The 16,003-nt window shown below is 54.4% G+C and overlaps 2 protein-coding genes across 5 annotated transcripts in view; one reads left to right on the forward strand and one right to left on the reverse strand.

Moving 5' to 3' along the window:
• The window catches only part of FAM104A (family with sequence similarity 104 member A), a 21,468-nt gene extending 13,775 nt beyond the window's left edge, over window positions 1-7,693 (forward strand). The window contains exons 2-4 of one of the 4 annotated variants that reach the window (XM_017730384.1): window positions 1,632-1,731; window positions 5,169-5,210; window positions 7,046-7,693. In XM_017730384.1, the coding sequence (XP_017585873.1) occupies window positions 1,632-1,731; window positions 5,169-5,210; window positions 7,046-7,282 (379 nt within the window). In that variant the 3' untranslated portion in view covers window positions 7,283-7,693. Of the gene's footprint in view, window positions 1-1,631; window positions 1,732-2,980; window positions 3,105-5,168; window positions 5,211-5,482; window positions 5,546-7,045 lie in introns of those variants that run through there. The other 3 variants (XM_017730378.1, XM_017730396.1, XM_017730392.1) reach the window with 3 other exon arrangements.
• A 505-nt stretch (window positions 7,694-8,198) lies between these two features.
• Window positions 8,199-15,757, reverse strand: COG1 (component of oligomeric golgi complex 1; the record flags this gene model as incomplete). Its single annotated transcript, XM_017730788.1, is given in 14 exon segments — window positions 8,199-8,381; window positions 9,727-9,802; window positions 9,895-10,004; window positions 10,442-10,550; window positions 10,990-11,117; window positions 11,378-11,539; window positions 12,395-12,541; window positions 12,767-13,080; window positions 13,083-13,467; window positions 13,595-13,805; window positions 13,973-14,126; window positions 14,202-14,372; window positions 14,641-14,822; window positions 15,495-15,757. Coding segments are annotated over 14 exon segments (2,556 nt in total), but the record flags the coding sequence as incomplete, so codon positions are not given.
• Window positions 15,758-16,003: the final 246 nt, after the last annotated feature.

A 16,003-nucleotide genomic window follows, 5' to 3' on the forward strand; every position in this document is an offset into this window, starting at 1 on the left:
GGGGGTGAGGGGTGGGAAAGGGGAGAGCGGCCCCCGAGCGCTGGGAGGGATTAAATGGGGCTGCGGGGTGAAAGGTTTCGGGCGGGGAGGTGCGGTGCGTTCGGGAGGTCGAAGGGACGTCGAGGATGCAGAGGGTTCGGGGGGGATTCTCGGCCTGGTGGCGGAGGAACCAGAGGGATCATGGAGCGGGTGGGAGCTGGGCCGGAGCTGTGAGGCAGTGGGGGATCATGGAGTCAGGGAATGGGGTGGAAGGGACCTTAAAGCCCTTCCCGTTCCACCCCTGCCGTGGGCAGGGACACCTTCCGTAGCCCAGGGTGCTCCCAGCCCTGTCCGAGCTGGACTGGAGGTGTCGGGGTCACTGCAGGTGTTGAGGAAAGGAAGGATCCAGAGGCAAAGGCGGGGTGAGGGGAGAATGTCCCTTCCGCAGAGAGCGTTCCGGGCCCGGGGGCAGCCGGGGGACAGCGTTTGGTGCCTGTGCTCGCAGGGATGGCGAGCGGGGAGGCAGCGCTGGGCTGTAGGCGTGGGCCAAATCCTGGCAGCTGAGGCTGCTGCACAGCCTGGCTGTGAGAAAGGATCCAGTTATAAATACCTCCCTCGGTCTGTTTTGACTCATTCGAGCACGGATTAATTTTAGGCACCAAAACAGCTCCGTCCTGTGTTTTGGAAGCTGCTGAGATCCTGGCTGACTTGTCACATTTGTATGGTGGGGGAAAATCGTTTGATGTTGGTGTGGAAATTCTGTGGACAGGGATTCTGGGATGCTGCTGGGGATCAGCTGCTGTGTCGATGTCAAAGAATCGCTGAATGGTTTGGGTTGGAAGTGACCTTAAATCTCATCCAGTCCCACCCCCTGCCATGGGCAGGGACACTTCCCAGTATTCCAGGTTGCTCCAAGCCCTGTCCAACCTGGTCTTTGAGGTCTTCCCTCTGTCTCCTCTAATCTGGGAATATTAGCACCGCCCCCATCCCATTATCCTCCTCCAAACTCCGCTTTGCCTTGATGTCTGCAAAGATTTGGATAAAAATTAGGTTAAAACTTGTACCTACCAGGCCAAACAGTACAAGATGTCACGAGAGGGTGGCAAATACATCAGAAACAGGGACGAGTTTGTTTTCCACGAGGTGTTTCCTGACAAAACCTTATTTCCACGTGGGAAATATGATTGTTTTGGAATGTGGCTTGACTCCAAACACTGTCAGCGTTTGTAGAGACTAAAGAAAGCCCTTGTGGGGTGGTGTGAGCAGGTGAATAATTGGGTGTTCATTGAAAATGTAGTCACTGCCACTTGTCCTGGTGCTGTCCCCGGCCTGTCAGGTGTCACTCCGAGTGCAGGGATTATTTTTAGATGTGCAAGGCTGACAATTGTTAAACGAGTTTATTTAGAAGGATGATTTTAATGTGAGTCCACGTCCCTTAAACTGACAGGAAACAGCTTGTGAGAAACAGGATCTTTTTCTCTGTGCCCTTAGGCAGCAGCTAAAAGGGGAATATGAGAGTCCACAGCACCTCGGGGGTCTGGATGCGTCCTGCATTAATTTATCAAGTGTTCCTGCTTTTTTGGGTGCCTTCAGAGAACAAACCAGAAGGTAGATCAGCGAGCTGATCATTTATTTTCCCCCTGAATTTCCTGTAGGAAAAGGAGAAGGAATGGCAATGAAGATGATGGTCACGTTCCCCAGACAAAGCGTAGCACCAGGAACACTGTCCTGCAGGACTCGTGGGACACTGAGGTGAGAGCCTTCCCAGGCAAATCCACTTGCCTTCCGTGCTGCATTTCCACAGCAGCTGGAATATCTTGTGCATTTTTAAAAATTTTTATTTCTTAGCTTTGTGTTTGACGTGGTGAGGTTTGACTTGGTGACATCAGAGGCTGAAATCTGTAAAGGGCAGTTTGGAAATCAGCATTTCCAGTGAGCCTGGTTATCCCTGGTCTGAATATTTCTGGGAAGAAATTCCAAATCCTGCTTTGCAACACCCAGGGAAATAATTCCCTGCCATGTCTGGTTTTGCTGTGTGGGATGAGCTGTGACCAGAGCTGAGGGGATGGTGAGGGTGGATGTGTCCCTGTGCTCGCTTTGCCTGACCATCAGCTCTGCCTGTACTTACAGTGAGGTGGTTATTTGTGGGAGAAAGACAAAACACATTCCAGGCAGGCCTTATCTGATGTGGAAAAAATGCTCTGATAGAGCTGCTCAGCTTAAGCAAGACTTGTTCACAGCCAGAACACTCAGACTCAAACGATTTGGTTTTGTCTCATATTTTCCACGATTTTTTTTTCTGGATGTGGGATAAACTCTGTTGTTTTCTTACCCCTCACCAGACAGGTGTTCTCTTGCTGCAGTTTGAGATTGCTTTTCTTAAAAAAAATTCGCTGATTTCCCAACTGCTGCCAGATTTCCTGAGATGTCACCTGTGTGAATCACCTGAAAATTCACTGTGAGCAACGTCCTTGTGTTGCAAAACATTCGTGGAGAAGAGGGTGCAGAGCAGAGGCCCCCTCCTGGTCTGCATCCCTGGAAGTTAATGAAATTAATTTCTTTGAAGGTTTTGCAAATATCCTTGGTTTTTTAGAGCCTTTTCTCTTTGAAGGTGGACTGTAATGAGCAATTACAGTCTGAATTATTACAGAATTAACTGGGTTATTCAACTGTTAATTATACTCCGCAGAAAATATTTAATTGCTGTGTAACTTTGAGCTCTTTTATAATCTGGAAATGGTTCCAAATGTATATTAATACATTGCTGTTGTGAGGGAGACTCTTTTAACCTATACAGGTAGATTATGTGATAGGACACTGCTGGAAAATGCTTTAGGAGCTGCTGCCCATCATGAAGGAATTCTCCAGGATTAGAACTGCCCTGGTTGCTGTGTTGCTGTTTTTTCAGGAGGGAGACTTTGCATTTTGGGGTGTGATGGGGAGAAGCAGCCCTGGTTTGTTGCCATCTGACACTGAATCACTTGTCCAACAGGTCAAACCCCTCCGTGTGTGTAGAGTAGTTAAAGGCTAAAGCAGCTTTGTGGCGGGAGGAGGACGGATTTAGTGTGGAACGAGGGATTGAAGTAGGAGTAATGAAATTAAGGATATCAGGAAAACCCCTGATGGTGAGTGGCAGAAGCACCTTTGCTTGTCGTGTAAACACCTGGTGTTTGGGCAGAGCCACTAAAAGCAGGACTGGCAGTGGGTTTGTGGCCACACAGGAGGGGTGACCTTAACCCTGGCCTGGTTTCCTGGGTGCTGCGAGGGAACAGCTCGGGCATGGCTGACCCAGGGCAAGGTCACTGCTCAGCCTAACAGAGACTCTGCTTCTTGCATGCACTTGCCTGGTAAAAGTCTGGTTTTAACACATTAAACCCTGGTGGGAGGCAGGGAGGAGCTCTCACTGCTGAGGAATGTGGACACAGCTTCCCAAACACCACCGGCCCCGTTCTCTGGGGAACAGAATTCCCAGTGTTTTCTCCTGATGAATGGAGCTTTTTCTATCTTTTTTTTTTTTTTTGGCTTGTTTTCTTGTCAGATCCCTGAACTGAGCATGCCCAAAAATTCAAGCCACGAGATTAAATCTGTATTATTCCAACATTTGGTTAAGGACTTCCTGTGCCAAAGGGAGAAATCCTTGTGCTCATTGTGCATGAGTGCTTCCGATTGGTGTCACTTGGAAAGTCTCAGCCAGTTTGTAACACTTGTATTTAGTTTCCTGATACTTTGCTGCCTGCAAAGACACCTCTTGCTGGTTAAAAATCCCCACGGGTTTTGGGGTATTGACTGGGAAAGGGGGAGTGGGAGCAATTTGTGACTTCCGAGAGCACGTGAGAGTCGCTTTTCATCGCAGGGGGTTACACACCTGCTTTCTGTGAAACATTACCAAAGTCCTGATTCCTGTGGCCTGTTTGAGTTCAAATTGACTGTTCCCTCTTTGCGAACAACACAACCTCAGGGTGGCAATCAGGCAGCTGCACTTTAAACAGGACTTGGCTTTTGGCAGGATCTCTTCCCTTTTTTTTTTTTTTTTTTCCAGGATCTCTTACACATTTTGCTCTGGAGAATGAGGTGAAGGGAGGTTTTTCCTTAGTGGCAGTTCAAACCTGGGCTGTTCTGTGATGTTATCCCTCAGTCCCTCACTTTGAATCCCACTGCTCACCGAACCAGATCCGATTCCAAAGGATTTGGTGTTTTCCCCCACTGGATTATCCTTTCACCCAGGACAGGCAGCACCCCTGACTTCAGCTTTCACAGGATGGAAACAGATTCCCTTCAATCTCCATCAGTGCTGCTTTTTGGCCAGGTGCTGTAAGGATGTGCCATTCCTGCAAAAAACCGCTCCCAGGTTACAGCCACCCTGAGGGTGACAGAAACCTCAGCTCTGGGGTTCAGTCCGTGGACAGGCACAGACACGGGGCTGGAGCTGCAGCCAACGTTAAACATTAGCGAGGCAGAGCCTTGGCCACGGAATTTCACTTCCTGTTCAGCCTGTCCTCCCTTTTCCAGGAGCTCAGCTGTGTTGTTTGCCCTGGGATTTGGGTAGAAATCCATTGCTTGCCCCCAAATCAAGCCAGGAGAAGTTGTAGTGGATCCTGCAAGGGGAATCGCACTCACAGGAATGCTGAGATTCCCAGTTGTGCTCTGCAGCCTGGGGAATCACCAAGGAAAACCCTTTGCTCTCATTTTCCCAGGGAAGGAAGCGAGTCCCGAGTGTTCTGGCTGACCCTTTCCTTCCTGAATAACTTCTGCAAACCCGAATTTCTCGTAGTTCCTCTTTGTTCTGGCTGGTGCCAGGATTGAAGCACCGCCGGGTTCTTGGCAGAGAGCAAATCAAAGTTCTTGTCCCCCTCTCTTGCGGGAAGGGCTGGTCTTCAGTTCTAACTAAAACCAGATCGTGGCTCTGTTAAACTCACCTCGGGAGATGCTGAGAGCAGCGGGGGCTGAGTGGCTCTCTCCAGTTCCTGTCAGGAGGGATTGGCACAGATCTGCACATTTAACGGGACATTTGTTTGTTTTAAAACTTAAAGTGTGATGTTAAGGGTTAATGAGCCCAGTAAACCTTGAAGATACCCTTTTGATTATTCTTGAATGTCACTGGGCTGCTTTGCTTTGCCCCTGTAAAGCTTTGTTGATGCCTGTCTTGCTGACTTGATGACTTCAAGGATTCTTTTCTTGTCTGATTGTAGTCCAAATGCGTTACAGAATGCGCACCACAGCCTGGGGACATGGTAGGTGCTCCATGTGATTTGGGCAATGACAAAGGGGTGCCAGTGCTAGTGAATCTTTGCACAGAGAACTGGAAATAAAGAGGGTCTGACCAACCACATCTGTCACCAGCCTGAGGTGTCAGAAGCACGTCCCAGGACACTCTGCCGGCTTTACAAACCTCCGAGACGCACAAAATAATCGCTACTAACAGCTGGAAAATGTTTGTTGAGATGTGAAACGCGAGCAGCAAGCGAGGCCAGGTTCTCATGTGCATTTTTGCCTTGATTTGCAGAAGGTGGCTGTAACGAAGCTCACTAAGGAGCGCAGACTAAAAGGAAACAAAGTGTCCTGTGCGGTGGGTTTCTCTCCAAGGCTGCCCTGACCCCTCCAGCATCGCGTGTGACTCTTTGTGCTGCTCTGCAACAGCAGCTGGGCTGCCCAGCACCACCCCCAGCTCCTCCCTGTCCTTCCGGGGCTCTCTCCCTCTCTAGATTTAGGAAGAGGAGCTGGTTGCTCCCGTGGTTCCATTGTCCCCCCTCGGGAATGACCCTGCTGTGTGTTTCTCTCTCCTCGCAGCCTGGGGCCCTTGGCTTGGCTTGCTGTGCTCCCTCAGAGCTGAAGCATTTTTGGTGCTCAGCAAAACAAAGGAATTTGTTAGGGTTGGATGGTCGGGATCGATGGCGGATCAGGGCCGGGGGGAGGGTTGTGTTCCACCCCAAACAGCCACAGTGCCTCCCTGGACACACTGCTGGGTGCAGTTTGCACCATTCCTGAGTTACTCCGGGCACTGGAAGTGGTGCTGACTGGTAAATCCCTGAGGATTTCTCGAAATTTGTCCTCCTCTGCTGTGGCCACAAAGCTTTGACTTCTGTGGCTTAATGCTTAGAAAAATGTAGGTTTTTTTAGCTGCTGTCACTTACTCTGCTTTTATGAATCATTTATGGGACAGCAGAGTAGCCACTTGCTGATTGACTCACCCAAATATTTGCAGGTCCTGACCAGCAGATCACACAGAACTAAAATATTCCAGCTGGGACTAATGGAACCTTTCCTTAGCAGCCCTTAAAACGGTGTGAGCCAAGCAGTTTTGTGTCTTTGAATCCCTTATGATGACGGCAAATGCTCTTCCAGCCATTCCCATGAAACGCGGTTATCCTAAATGCTGGCAGATGAGCCCTGGCCTCTTATTCCAGTCCAGTGCTGAGTTCTTTTTGCTGCATGAGGACATCTTTGGTGCCTGTTGCTCTTTCACTGTCACGTCAAGTAAATTGGTATGGAATTGCTATGGAACACTTCCAGTTAGCACTGCCATGGAGTGCTTAACTGGGAGAGGAGTACTCGATGTCAGGGTGTTCAGAGACTTCGAATGGGTGTTGTGTGCGTTGGTTTCTAACAGCCTCTTGCTTTGGGTGCTTCAGGTGTCACTTTAGGATTGCCTCCTAGGAAAATGCTTGCATGGTGCTTCCCTCAAACCTCTGCTAGAGCAGGTGTGCCAAACCTGCCCTGCCTGCCTGTACTGACACGTGCAGCTCCCTGGGAATGCTCTTTATTTTCCAATTCTCAGATGAATCCAGCAAACTTCACTAGTGCTAACGTGGGGCTGGGGGCAGAGCTGAGGGGTTTAACTGGGAAGGATTGAAATCCAACATCCCAGAGGTCACTGAAGCCCGGGTGAAGGCTTGTCCCTTCAGCTCTGTGACACGGGTGTGGGCAACAACAGCCTCTCCATGCCAAGGTGGATTTATTCAGTCCATCAGGCTGGAAACGTGGAAGGGAGGGATTTCTCCTAAAGGTTTGCTTCCGTGGGGTGAGGAAGAAATGTCTGATGTTGCTGTTCACCCTCTGTGTGTCCCAGTCCTCCAGCAGTGACAGCGGGAGCAGCAGCAGCAGCAGCTGTAGCAGCAGCAGCATCAACAGCCCCGACAGAGCAGAGTCCAGCCTCAACCCCAGGATTGCAGGATCCAGCCCTGTCTCCTCCCAGCCCTTCCACGAGCAGTCTGCACTAAGCCAAGGTCCTTACTTCCACATCAACCAGATCCTGAAGGAAGCCCACTTCCACAGCCTACAGAGCCGGGGACGCCTCCCTACATGATGACCCAGCAGCTCCCTGCCTTCTGTGAAGGGACAGCACTGTGTAGATTTGATATTTCAACTTCAAAGTTTGTTAAAATGGAATTGCACAAAATTGCCTGTTGCCTTTTCAGTCTATATTTGAAATAACAGGTTAACAGGAGATTGTTTACTTGTGGTTTGCTGCACTATTGCAATGCAAAAGGGGCTTTGAAGCAATTTTTATAGGATTCTTTTTGGGGTGGTTCTAAAGTACGTGGCAAGAGGAGACTGAGGAGTCCACATGTGTGTTATAGGATTGCAAACTGTCCAATTCCAATCGACTGCCTAATCTGTTTGTTAGCAAGTTGTTGCTTTCTGTAAAGTTCTCTTAAGCGTTCCTCTTCAGTTTTATAAGTCTTTTTTTAATTTCAATAAACTAGTTAAAAAATGATTTGGCACCATAATTTTTTGAGCATTTAGAGCTAGTGAGAATAGGAGCAGTGAGTGCAGGTCCTTAGGCCTGTGAGCTGTGAGCTCCCACCCAGCTCAGGGTGATGAGGCTTCTCTCATGAGCTTCACTGCTGCAGGACTGGAAGGGAAATGTGACTTTAGACCCAGGACAGGTCGGGCAGGTGCTGCAGGGGCCACTTAGAGCAGGGTGGTGGTGCCTGAAGGGCACGGGAGTCCTACCCGGCTCCAGCACCCCTTTCCAGCTGTGAAATGTTTTGTTTTCTGTTAGTGTGTAGGTTGTTTTGGCATTTTTTTCTTTAATTTGACTTTACAATGTAAGGATAGGAGGTGAAAGAGCAGCTCCACCTCCGTTCCAGCAGCCAGGGGACAAGGACAATCCAAGCTGTGCCTGGTTCCCGTGACACGCCCTGCTCTGGCTGAGGATGGGAAGTACTGACAATCCCGGAGGTGTCACCGCTCCTGCCAAGGGGACACAGAGATCTCAGTGAAGACAAACACCCAGAGCAGTTTTATTGGTTGCTGCCTCACTTGGTCATGCCCGAGAGCCAGCCCAGCTTGAAGAGGGACGGTGCCACCATGTCCTCGTCCTCGGTGACGAGCTGCCGGAACAGGGAGCCCGGGCGCGCCGCCTCATCCTCTCTGGGCAGCACGGGAGCTGCAGCCTGGCCCTTTGGAAAGACAAAAGTGACTCTGACTATCACAGCACCCCCCTGGCTCCCTCCATACCCTCATCAACAGGAGCTGCAAGGTGGAACCACGGCACAGCCGCTGTCCCCAGGCAGCCGGAGCGGCGTCACTGCTGGCGTTAGTGACAGACACACACGGGGCCACGGCACAGCACCTCGCTGCTGTCAGCAACAGGCGCTTGGCAGATGTCACTCACTGCTCATGAAACCCCTGAATGCTCCTCAGAACCCTCTGGGCAGCAGGGCAGGGGCTGTTGCTCTCAGAGCAAGGGATCACAGCGTGGTAGAAACACAGCTGGTGCCCTTGCAGGAGCTGTTCTTGGAGAACTGCAGATTTTCACCTCTCCAGAAGGGTTTTAGCATTGAAGAAGGAGCAAGCATCTGTCAGGGATCCTGGGAAGTGTGGCTAGCACAGGACACAGGTGTGCTGAGCACAGCACAGCAGCTGAGGAGAGTGACAGAACGAGCCAGACATCGCTGCACACTTCTATGCTCTACTCCAACTGAGCTGTGAGAGGTAAGGAATACCTTCATTGGGAGGTTCTGGGCTTTTAAACACCCCTTCTGCTGGGTCTGATCCTTAATGGTTCTGAGTAATGGAGAAGGAGAGTTGCAAATTGAACATCATCTCAAATGACACTGGTAAAACCAGGCCTTTAACTCTTGTCTTGGCTCTTGTCAAGACTCAGCAACTTGTCCCACTTGCCAAGACCACCACAGACGGATTGGGCTGGTAATAACCAAAGGAAACATTAATTGCTGCTTCCCACGGCAGTGAGGTATTCCTTGGCTCTCACCCAGCACACAGAGCTCCATCTAAGCAGATGTTTTAAACTGGGCGAGATGGAGCAACAGAAAGATTGGCTGCTACAGCTCAGCAGCAGGGGAGCAGCAGGACACTCCTCACACAGCTGGGGTACCTGGCCAGGCCTCCTCGGGGGTTACAGGGCAGCATCCCACTGGAAAGAAGTTAAAGCATTAGCTATTGTCCTTCGGTCTTTCTTGCAGCCCTATTTAATGAGTTGTCTTTGATGCATTGCCCTCATCCGTGTAAATCCCCACAGCCTCTGCAGGGTGGGTGTTGCCTGCTCTGCCACAGAGCAGTGGCCCCAAAACCACAGGGGCAAAGGGAGGGGAGGTTTGGAGGATCCTGGAGAAATCCAACCCATCTCCTGCTGTGCTGCCGTAATGATTCATTTTACTGAAAATAAAAATCAGGTGAAATAATGCTTGGCTACTTTCTTCTTTCCCCACAAGCTCGAGTGTTGGGGGGACAATGAATATCGGGAAAATATTCCTATTTTTACAGCTCAGTTCAAACACCAACCTGGACTCTTTCTGTGCTCCTGGCAGTGGACTTGCTCTTCCGGGAGCTTGACATGCTCAGTGGCAGAAGTCCAAACCTTAAGAGATGGAAGAAAGAAATGTAGGAAGCAGCACTTCCAGAGCAGCTTCCCAGAGGCAGGAGAATGCCTGCAAGAGCTGGGTGCCTCACCTGATCTGGCTGGACGCTAAGGGCAGGATGTTGTGGAGCTCCTGTGAGCTCAGCGCGCTGCCCCTGCTCGTGTACTGGTTCTCTGTCCCAGTCAGCAGGCCAAAGAGAACCTGGAAGGCACAAGGAGCCGCTTGGATTTGGGGAACAGAAGCTGGAAGGCACCAGGATTTGGGGTTCCTGCAGAGCTGACCCCGCAGTACGTGGTGAGTCCACGGGCACACCATCAGCGCTGAGTTTGAACATGAAGTGTCTCCCTTTCCCCTCTTAAGTCTTGTGTTTAATTATTCCCACAGCTGAGTCCCAGACCTGTTTCAGCACTACTTAACTCAATTAGTGTTGCACAGGCTCCAGTGAATCCTGTTAGATAAAGCTCAGCCAGCCCCACACACAGCCGGCTCAGCCAGCTCCTCTTATCTTCAGCTGGCACCGAACGCTCTCCCCTTGCCGCGGAAGTGCCAGTGTTTATCTCGAGCATGACGCAGTTCCAAGGCACCCCAGCTGCCCTGCTGAGGGCATTCTGCAGCCCTGCTCCCGCCCTGCTCCCTACCGAGGTTCTCTGCACCAGGCGGTTCAGGTTCCCGTTCAGGTGTGGGGTGAAGACATCCAGGTCGAAGGGATCGATGTGTCCCTCCAGGAAGTCAATGACCTTCTCAATCCTGCAAGCAGAGCAGAGGGCTCCTGTCAGGGCTGACAGCCTGGTGATGCCAGCTCTGAAGCAGCCAGGGATTTCCTGTCTGGGGTGACTGGGCAGAACAGGAATTACTCAGCAGAACGGCAGCTGACCCAAGGGTTCCCAGCTCTTACACAACCCCAGCAGCAGGAACCTGCTCCCGGTGGTACCCCCACAGAGACGCCTCAGTGCGCAAGGCTGGAGCTTATACAAGCTTTAACTCTTGGCTGGAAGCTTAACTGCCCTCTCTGGGGCATCCTCTGAGGGTATCCCCATGGACACGAGGAGGGGGGTGCCCACTGCCTCAGCCCTTGGCCACAGAATCCCAGCCCTCCTCTGTTCTGAGGATGAGCTCAGTGTCTGTGCACTGTTTTAGAGCCCCCCAAAGCACTGCTGAAGGATGTGAGCCCCAGAATGCACCATACCCGGAGTCCTGCTTGATCCTGCTGGGTTTTGTGTCCTCACTCTTGGCTGTCAGGATGATGCTGAGGTACCTCAGGTCATAGAGTAACTGCAGAGCCCTGCTCTGGGTCAGGGGGAAGCTGTCCGGCCTCTGCACACAGGACAGGCAGGAATGGGGCTCCTCCCTGGCACAGGGGAGGCTGCCCAAGGGAGAATGCTTGAGAACACCAACCCCAAGGCACAACCAGAGTGTGAAATCTGGTGTCTGCTCCCCTTCTGCCTCAGTTTTGGGGGAGGCAGGGTGAGTGTAAGGGTGTCCCCTTTCCAGCTGTCATGGACAGGCATTTTCTGTTCCAGGAGCTGGCTGTGTCCCTGCCTTCCCAGCCCTGCTCCCATCCCACACCCCGGTACCTTCTCCTGCTTCTGCTCCACCAGCTTCTCATAGGCAGCGAGCACCTCTGCCAGGCAGCTCCTCAGCAGCTCCTGCAGGGTGACCTTGGGCAGGGTGTGACCACCGACCCTGTTCACCTCCTGGCACAGGCTGAACAGGAGGCACTGCACGTGCCACGAGGGCTGGGGAGAACAGGGTTTATTTGCACGTGGTCTGTAAGCTCCATTCCCTTCCACGTGCCTTCACATGGGTGCTGGGGGTGTCCCACCTCCTCAGCAGCCACAAAGCTCTGCCCCACAGCTTGGCTCGGGCACCTCACAGGGTCTGATTTACTGACACCCCAGATTTTGGGTTACAGCAGCTTCTTAAGTCCCCAAAAGACTTTACCAGACACTGAGTGCAGTGAGAATTGCTTGTGCCTCTTCTGTCAGCCCAGACCCTGCTCTGCCCACCCACCCCCTGGGGCTGTTACTCCCTCCCTCATCTCCTGGGCCTCCCGGGTTCCCCCCCAGCTGCTTTTTCCCTCAGATCCTCACATTCCAGATAGAATTCTCTGGATAAGGTTCACTGCATTTCCCCATCCAGCCCCTCCCATGCTGTGCAAATACAGAACTCACTCCAGGCCTGACCCTCCTCGCCACTGCCACCTGCTCTGTCCCTGTGAGCTCCTTCCTGTGCCACCACACCCTTGGGAAGCCACATGCCTCAGTTCCCTGAGGATTCCACAGTCCCACCGCTGCAGCCCTGTCCTTCAGTGCATCCAACTTCCATGAAATCTCTCTCCTGGAACCTCTGTGTTTAAAACAGGCCTAAGTCCTCCTCTGGCTCAGTTGTACAGGATCTGGGCCAACCTTGCTCATAAGCAGTGACAATGACCTATTTCCTTCCTCTGACCTTTGTCCTCACGAGGTGAGTGTCTCAGAGAGCACCAGAGAGTGTCTGGTCCTCTGCTCGTGACACCAAACAACCTCCCCAGCAGCTCAGCAAGTGGTTCTGGCACACAGTGCTGGGCTCCTCCCACAGGCTGTTCCTCATACCTGCACAGGCAGCCGGATCTTTGACGTCACGCTGCTCCCAGACTCGGTTTCCTCCTGGATTTCAATCTCATCCCAGTTGGTGGCTGTGGCCAGGACAGACCCAGCTGTGTCGAGCAGCAGCGTGTGGGTGAAGCCCTGAACCAGACCCTGGAGCAGGAAAATGAAAGCCCCGATCACAGGACAGCTCTGCCAGGAGCAAGGCCAGCCAGCCCACCCTGCCTGTGACCTGCTGTATCCCTGCACCTCCCAAAGCGAATCCTATGGAGACCATTCCCCTGGAGCCGCCCCCAGGGAGCTCTCGGCAGCCAGCGCTGCCCCAGTGAGGGAACCCCTCCCCAAAAAGCATCTCTGAGGAGGGAAACAGCTCCTTACTTTGGTGACAGCTGAGCTCCAGAGCTGATAAGCCAACAGGCTCTGCTGCAGGAGCTCTGCCTTCACCCCCTGCCACTTGGCCAGCTCGGGGGACACTTCCTGGGCTTTGCCCTTGCCCAGTTTCTTGGCAGAGCGCGGTTCCTTGGGTGCCAACTCTGCGCCGCCTGCCTGGCCCAGGACACAGCGCTGCAGGTGCGGGCACAGCTCGGGCAGGGCCTGGCACAGCCTCGCCATGAAGAGCACGGCGTTGAGCCTGGCATCCCCAGGGGGGCCCAGCTGGCTCTGGGCACTCTGGAGCTGCTCCCGGCCCCAGCGCGGTCGAAGGCAGAGCGCAGCGGCCCCGCGGGCTCCTTGGGGACAGAGTCATCCGTGGGGAGGTAGGACAGGACATCCCCCAGCCTGCCCTTCAGCTTGGAGTCCAGCGTGGAGCAGAAGCTCTGCACGCACGGAGTGAGCGCCTGTGCCTTCATGGCCAGCCCGCTCCTGGCGAAGGGCCCGCGCTGCCCCACGCTGACCCACGCCGCGTCCCCGGGCAGGTCCCCGGGGCTCTCCGACCACAGGAACAGCGCCACGTTGTGTTCCAGCTGGATCTGCTTGCTCAGGGCACAGCTGCCGGCTTTCACTTCCAACTCCTGCAAGGCTAAAGCCAGCAGCTGCTTGGAGCTGCTTGAGATGGAGTCAAAGCCTTCTTTGGTCAGAGTCTGCAACACAACGAGGAGGAAAAAACCAATTCCAATGTGCCACTTCAACACACCCTCAGTGCAGCGTGGGCGGGGTGAGACAACAACTGGGGGCACAGCACAGGGCTCCCCACAGCACAGCACCCACCTGCAGCCTGTCCAGGAAGAGCTGCTGCAGCAGCTCCTCCCAGAAGGACACGGGCCTGTCCAGCAGGCGACGGCACACGGCCTCCCAGCTGTGGCTGCAGGACTCGCTGGACAGCAGCTCCCACACGGCGTCACGGATCCCTGCCAGCCCCTTCATGCTCTTCACGTACACCAGCAGGGTCCTGACCCCTGTCCTGATGTCATCGCTGCACCTGGAGGCAAAGTTTCACCTCTGTGAGGGGGGTGAGGCCCTGGCACAGGGTGCCCGGCTGCTGGATGCGCTGTGCTGCCTCTGGCTGCTTAACTGAGGGCGAAGGATGAGGAGGATGAGGGGATGAGGAGGAAGTCAGCCAGGCTGGCATTGCCCTGTCCCACTCACATGGTGATCCACTGCTGCAGGGTCTCCCTGAGGTACTCCTGGCTGATGGGGTGTGCCAGGGTCCGCAGGGTGGGCTGGAATTCCACCACGGACTCAGGCAGGTACTTGAACCAGCTGCTCAGCTTCAAATCCTCCTCCAGCACCCCTCCTCTCCCTGGAATCACAGTCAGGGATCAGCCCAGCACGGTGCACCCTCCTGCCTGCACACCTGGGCAGCTGCAGGGCTCACCTGCGGGGTTCTGGCCCGTGGTGCTCTCCAGGGTGGAGAAGAGCAACCCACAGGGCAGGGCTGGATCCGGGGCCATCCCCTCGGGCACGGTGTAGAAGACAGCGTGGGCCTGGTACAGGGTGGTGGTGAGCAGCTCCATCAGGGAACACACCTGAGCTTTGATACCTGCACCTGCAGAGAGGTGACTCTGAGCCAAGGCAGCCCTTCAGCACAGGTCAGTGGCACCGTCTTCCAAGGCCTGCGGTCCCTTCCAGGTAAGGGCTGGAGGGCAAAGGACTCATCCTCGTGTCCCCCTGCTTCCCCATTACCGCTGGGCTTGGCCAAAGCCCCTGAGAACTGTTAATTTTTGTGGCAATCACCCATCCCTGCTCCGGGGGCAGGAGGAGAGGAAGGGAAAGCTCACCCCGACCTTCCCAAGGAGCGGCCCCGTGGCACTGACCGTGGTGTGGCTGGTTGAGCAGCTGCTGGATGGCCAGTTTCCTGGCCAGCAGGAAGTCGGCCAGGGCCTGGCGTGGGGAGCTGTCCTCCAGCAGCATGATGGCACACAGGGCTTCGGCCACCGCCTGGTCCGAGCCCGTCGGGCAGCGCAGCAGGGCCTTGCTCTCCTGCAGGATGGTGGATCTGCCACGGGAACCGGGAGTCACCGCCCGAGCCACGCGTTCAGGTGTGGCTGTGTGGGGACTGCCAAGGCAAGGGGGTTGCTTTCCCCACACTGTCCCACTTGTATCTGGGTGTTACAGGACTGGTGAGATGGTTTCCGTCCCAAGCTCGTGGAACGGTTTGGATTGGAAAGGATCTCCCTAAATCCCTGTTAGTCCTGTCCCGTTACCTGATGGAGCCCCCTGGTCCCTGTCAGCTGCAGCCCCCAGGATATTCCCTCACATCCCTCTTTTCCCGCCTGCCGGCTTTCCAGGGGAATTCCTGGAGCCCTGTGCTCCCACCTTTGACACCTGCCACAGCCCGGGCATCCTGCCAGGGGCTTTCCTGTGCCATCCAGGTGCAGCTGCCTCAGGCAGAGCCTCCTAGGACCTTGCTGCAGCTGATTTCTGTCCTGCCTTCCCTGGGCCGTGTCTGAGGTGAATCAGGGAATGGTTTGGGTTGGGAGGGAACTTAAGGATCACCCACTTCCAAACCCCTTCCCCTAGACCAGGTTGCTCCAAGTCTCATCCAACTTCCAGGATGGGGCACTCGGACACTTCAGGGGATGGGACAGCCACAACTTCTCTGGGTAACCCGTGCCAGGGCCTCACCCCCTCCTCATCCAGCCCTTCCCGTGCCCCGGTCCCGGCACCCCTGAGGTGGCTGGCGGCCGCCACTTGTCGCAGCAGGATGGGGAACCGGGCGAGGATGGGGCTGGAGCGGGCTCGGGGGGTGTCCAGCTGGAGCTGCCGGCGCAGGTGGGCTGCGAGCAGGTGGAGCCGGGCCGCGGGCAGGTACCGGCCCCCCTCCACCGCCCCCCAGAGCTGCTCGGGAACCTCCAGCAGCAGCTTCAGCTGCGCCGCCGCCCCGTAGAAACTCTGGTGAGCTGGGGGGCGAGCCTGGAGAGGGGACACGGGTCAGAGGAGAAAGAGAGGATGAGGGGAAAAGAGAGGGGCATAAAAGAGGGGGCAAGGGGGGAAGAATAAGGGATGAGTGGAGAGAAGAGGGGATGGGGAGGAGAAGAAGAAGGTGGGAAAGGGGGCGAGAGGACGAGAAAGGGGGAAAAGAGGGGCTGAGAGAGGGGAGAAGGGGCCAGGCAGGGAGATGGAGTGGGGGAAGAAGAATGGGTCGAAGGGGGAAAGAGGGCACGGGGGACTCGCTGG

Source organism: Corvus brachyrhynchos, unplaced genomic scaffold, assembly GCF_000691975.1.
Source record: "Corvus brachyrhynchos isolate BGI_N302 unplaced genomic scaffold, ASM69197v1 scaffold340, whole genome shotgun sequence".
NCBI classification, from domain to species: domain Eukaryota; kingdom Metazoa; phylum Chordata; class Aves; order Passeriformes; family Corvidae; genus Corvus; species Corvus brachyrhynchos.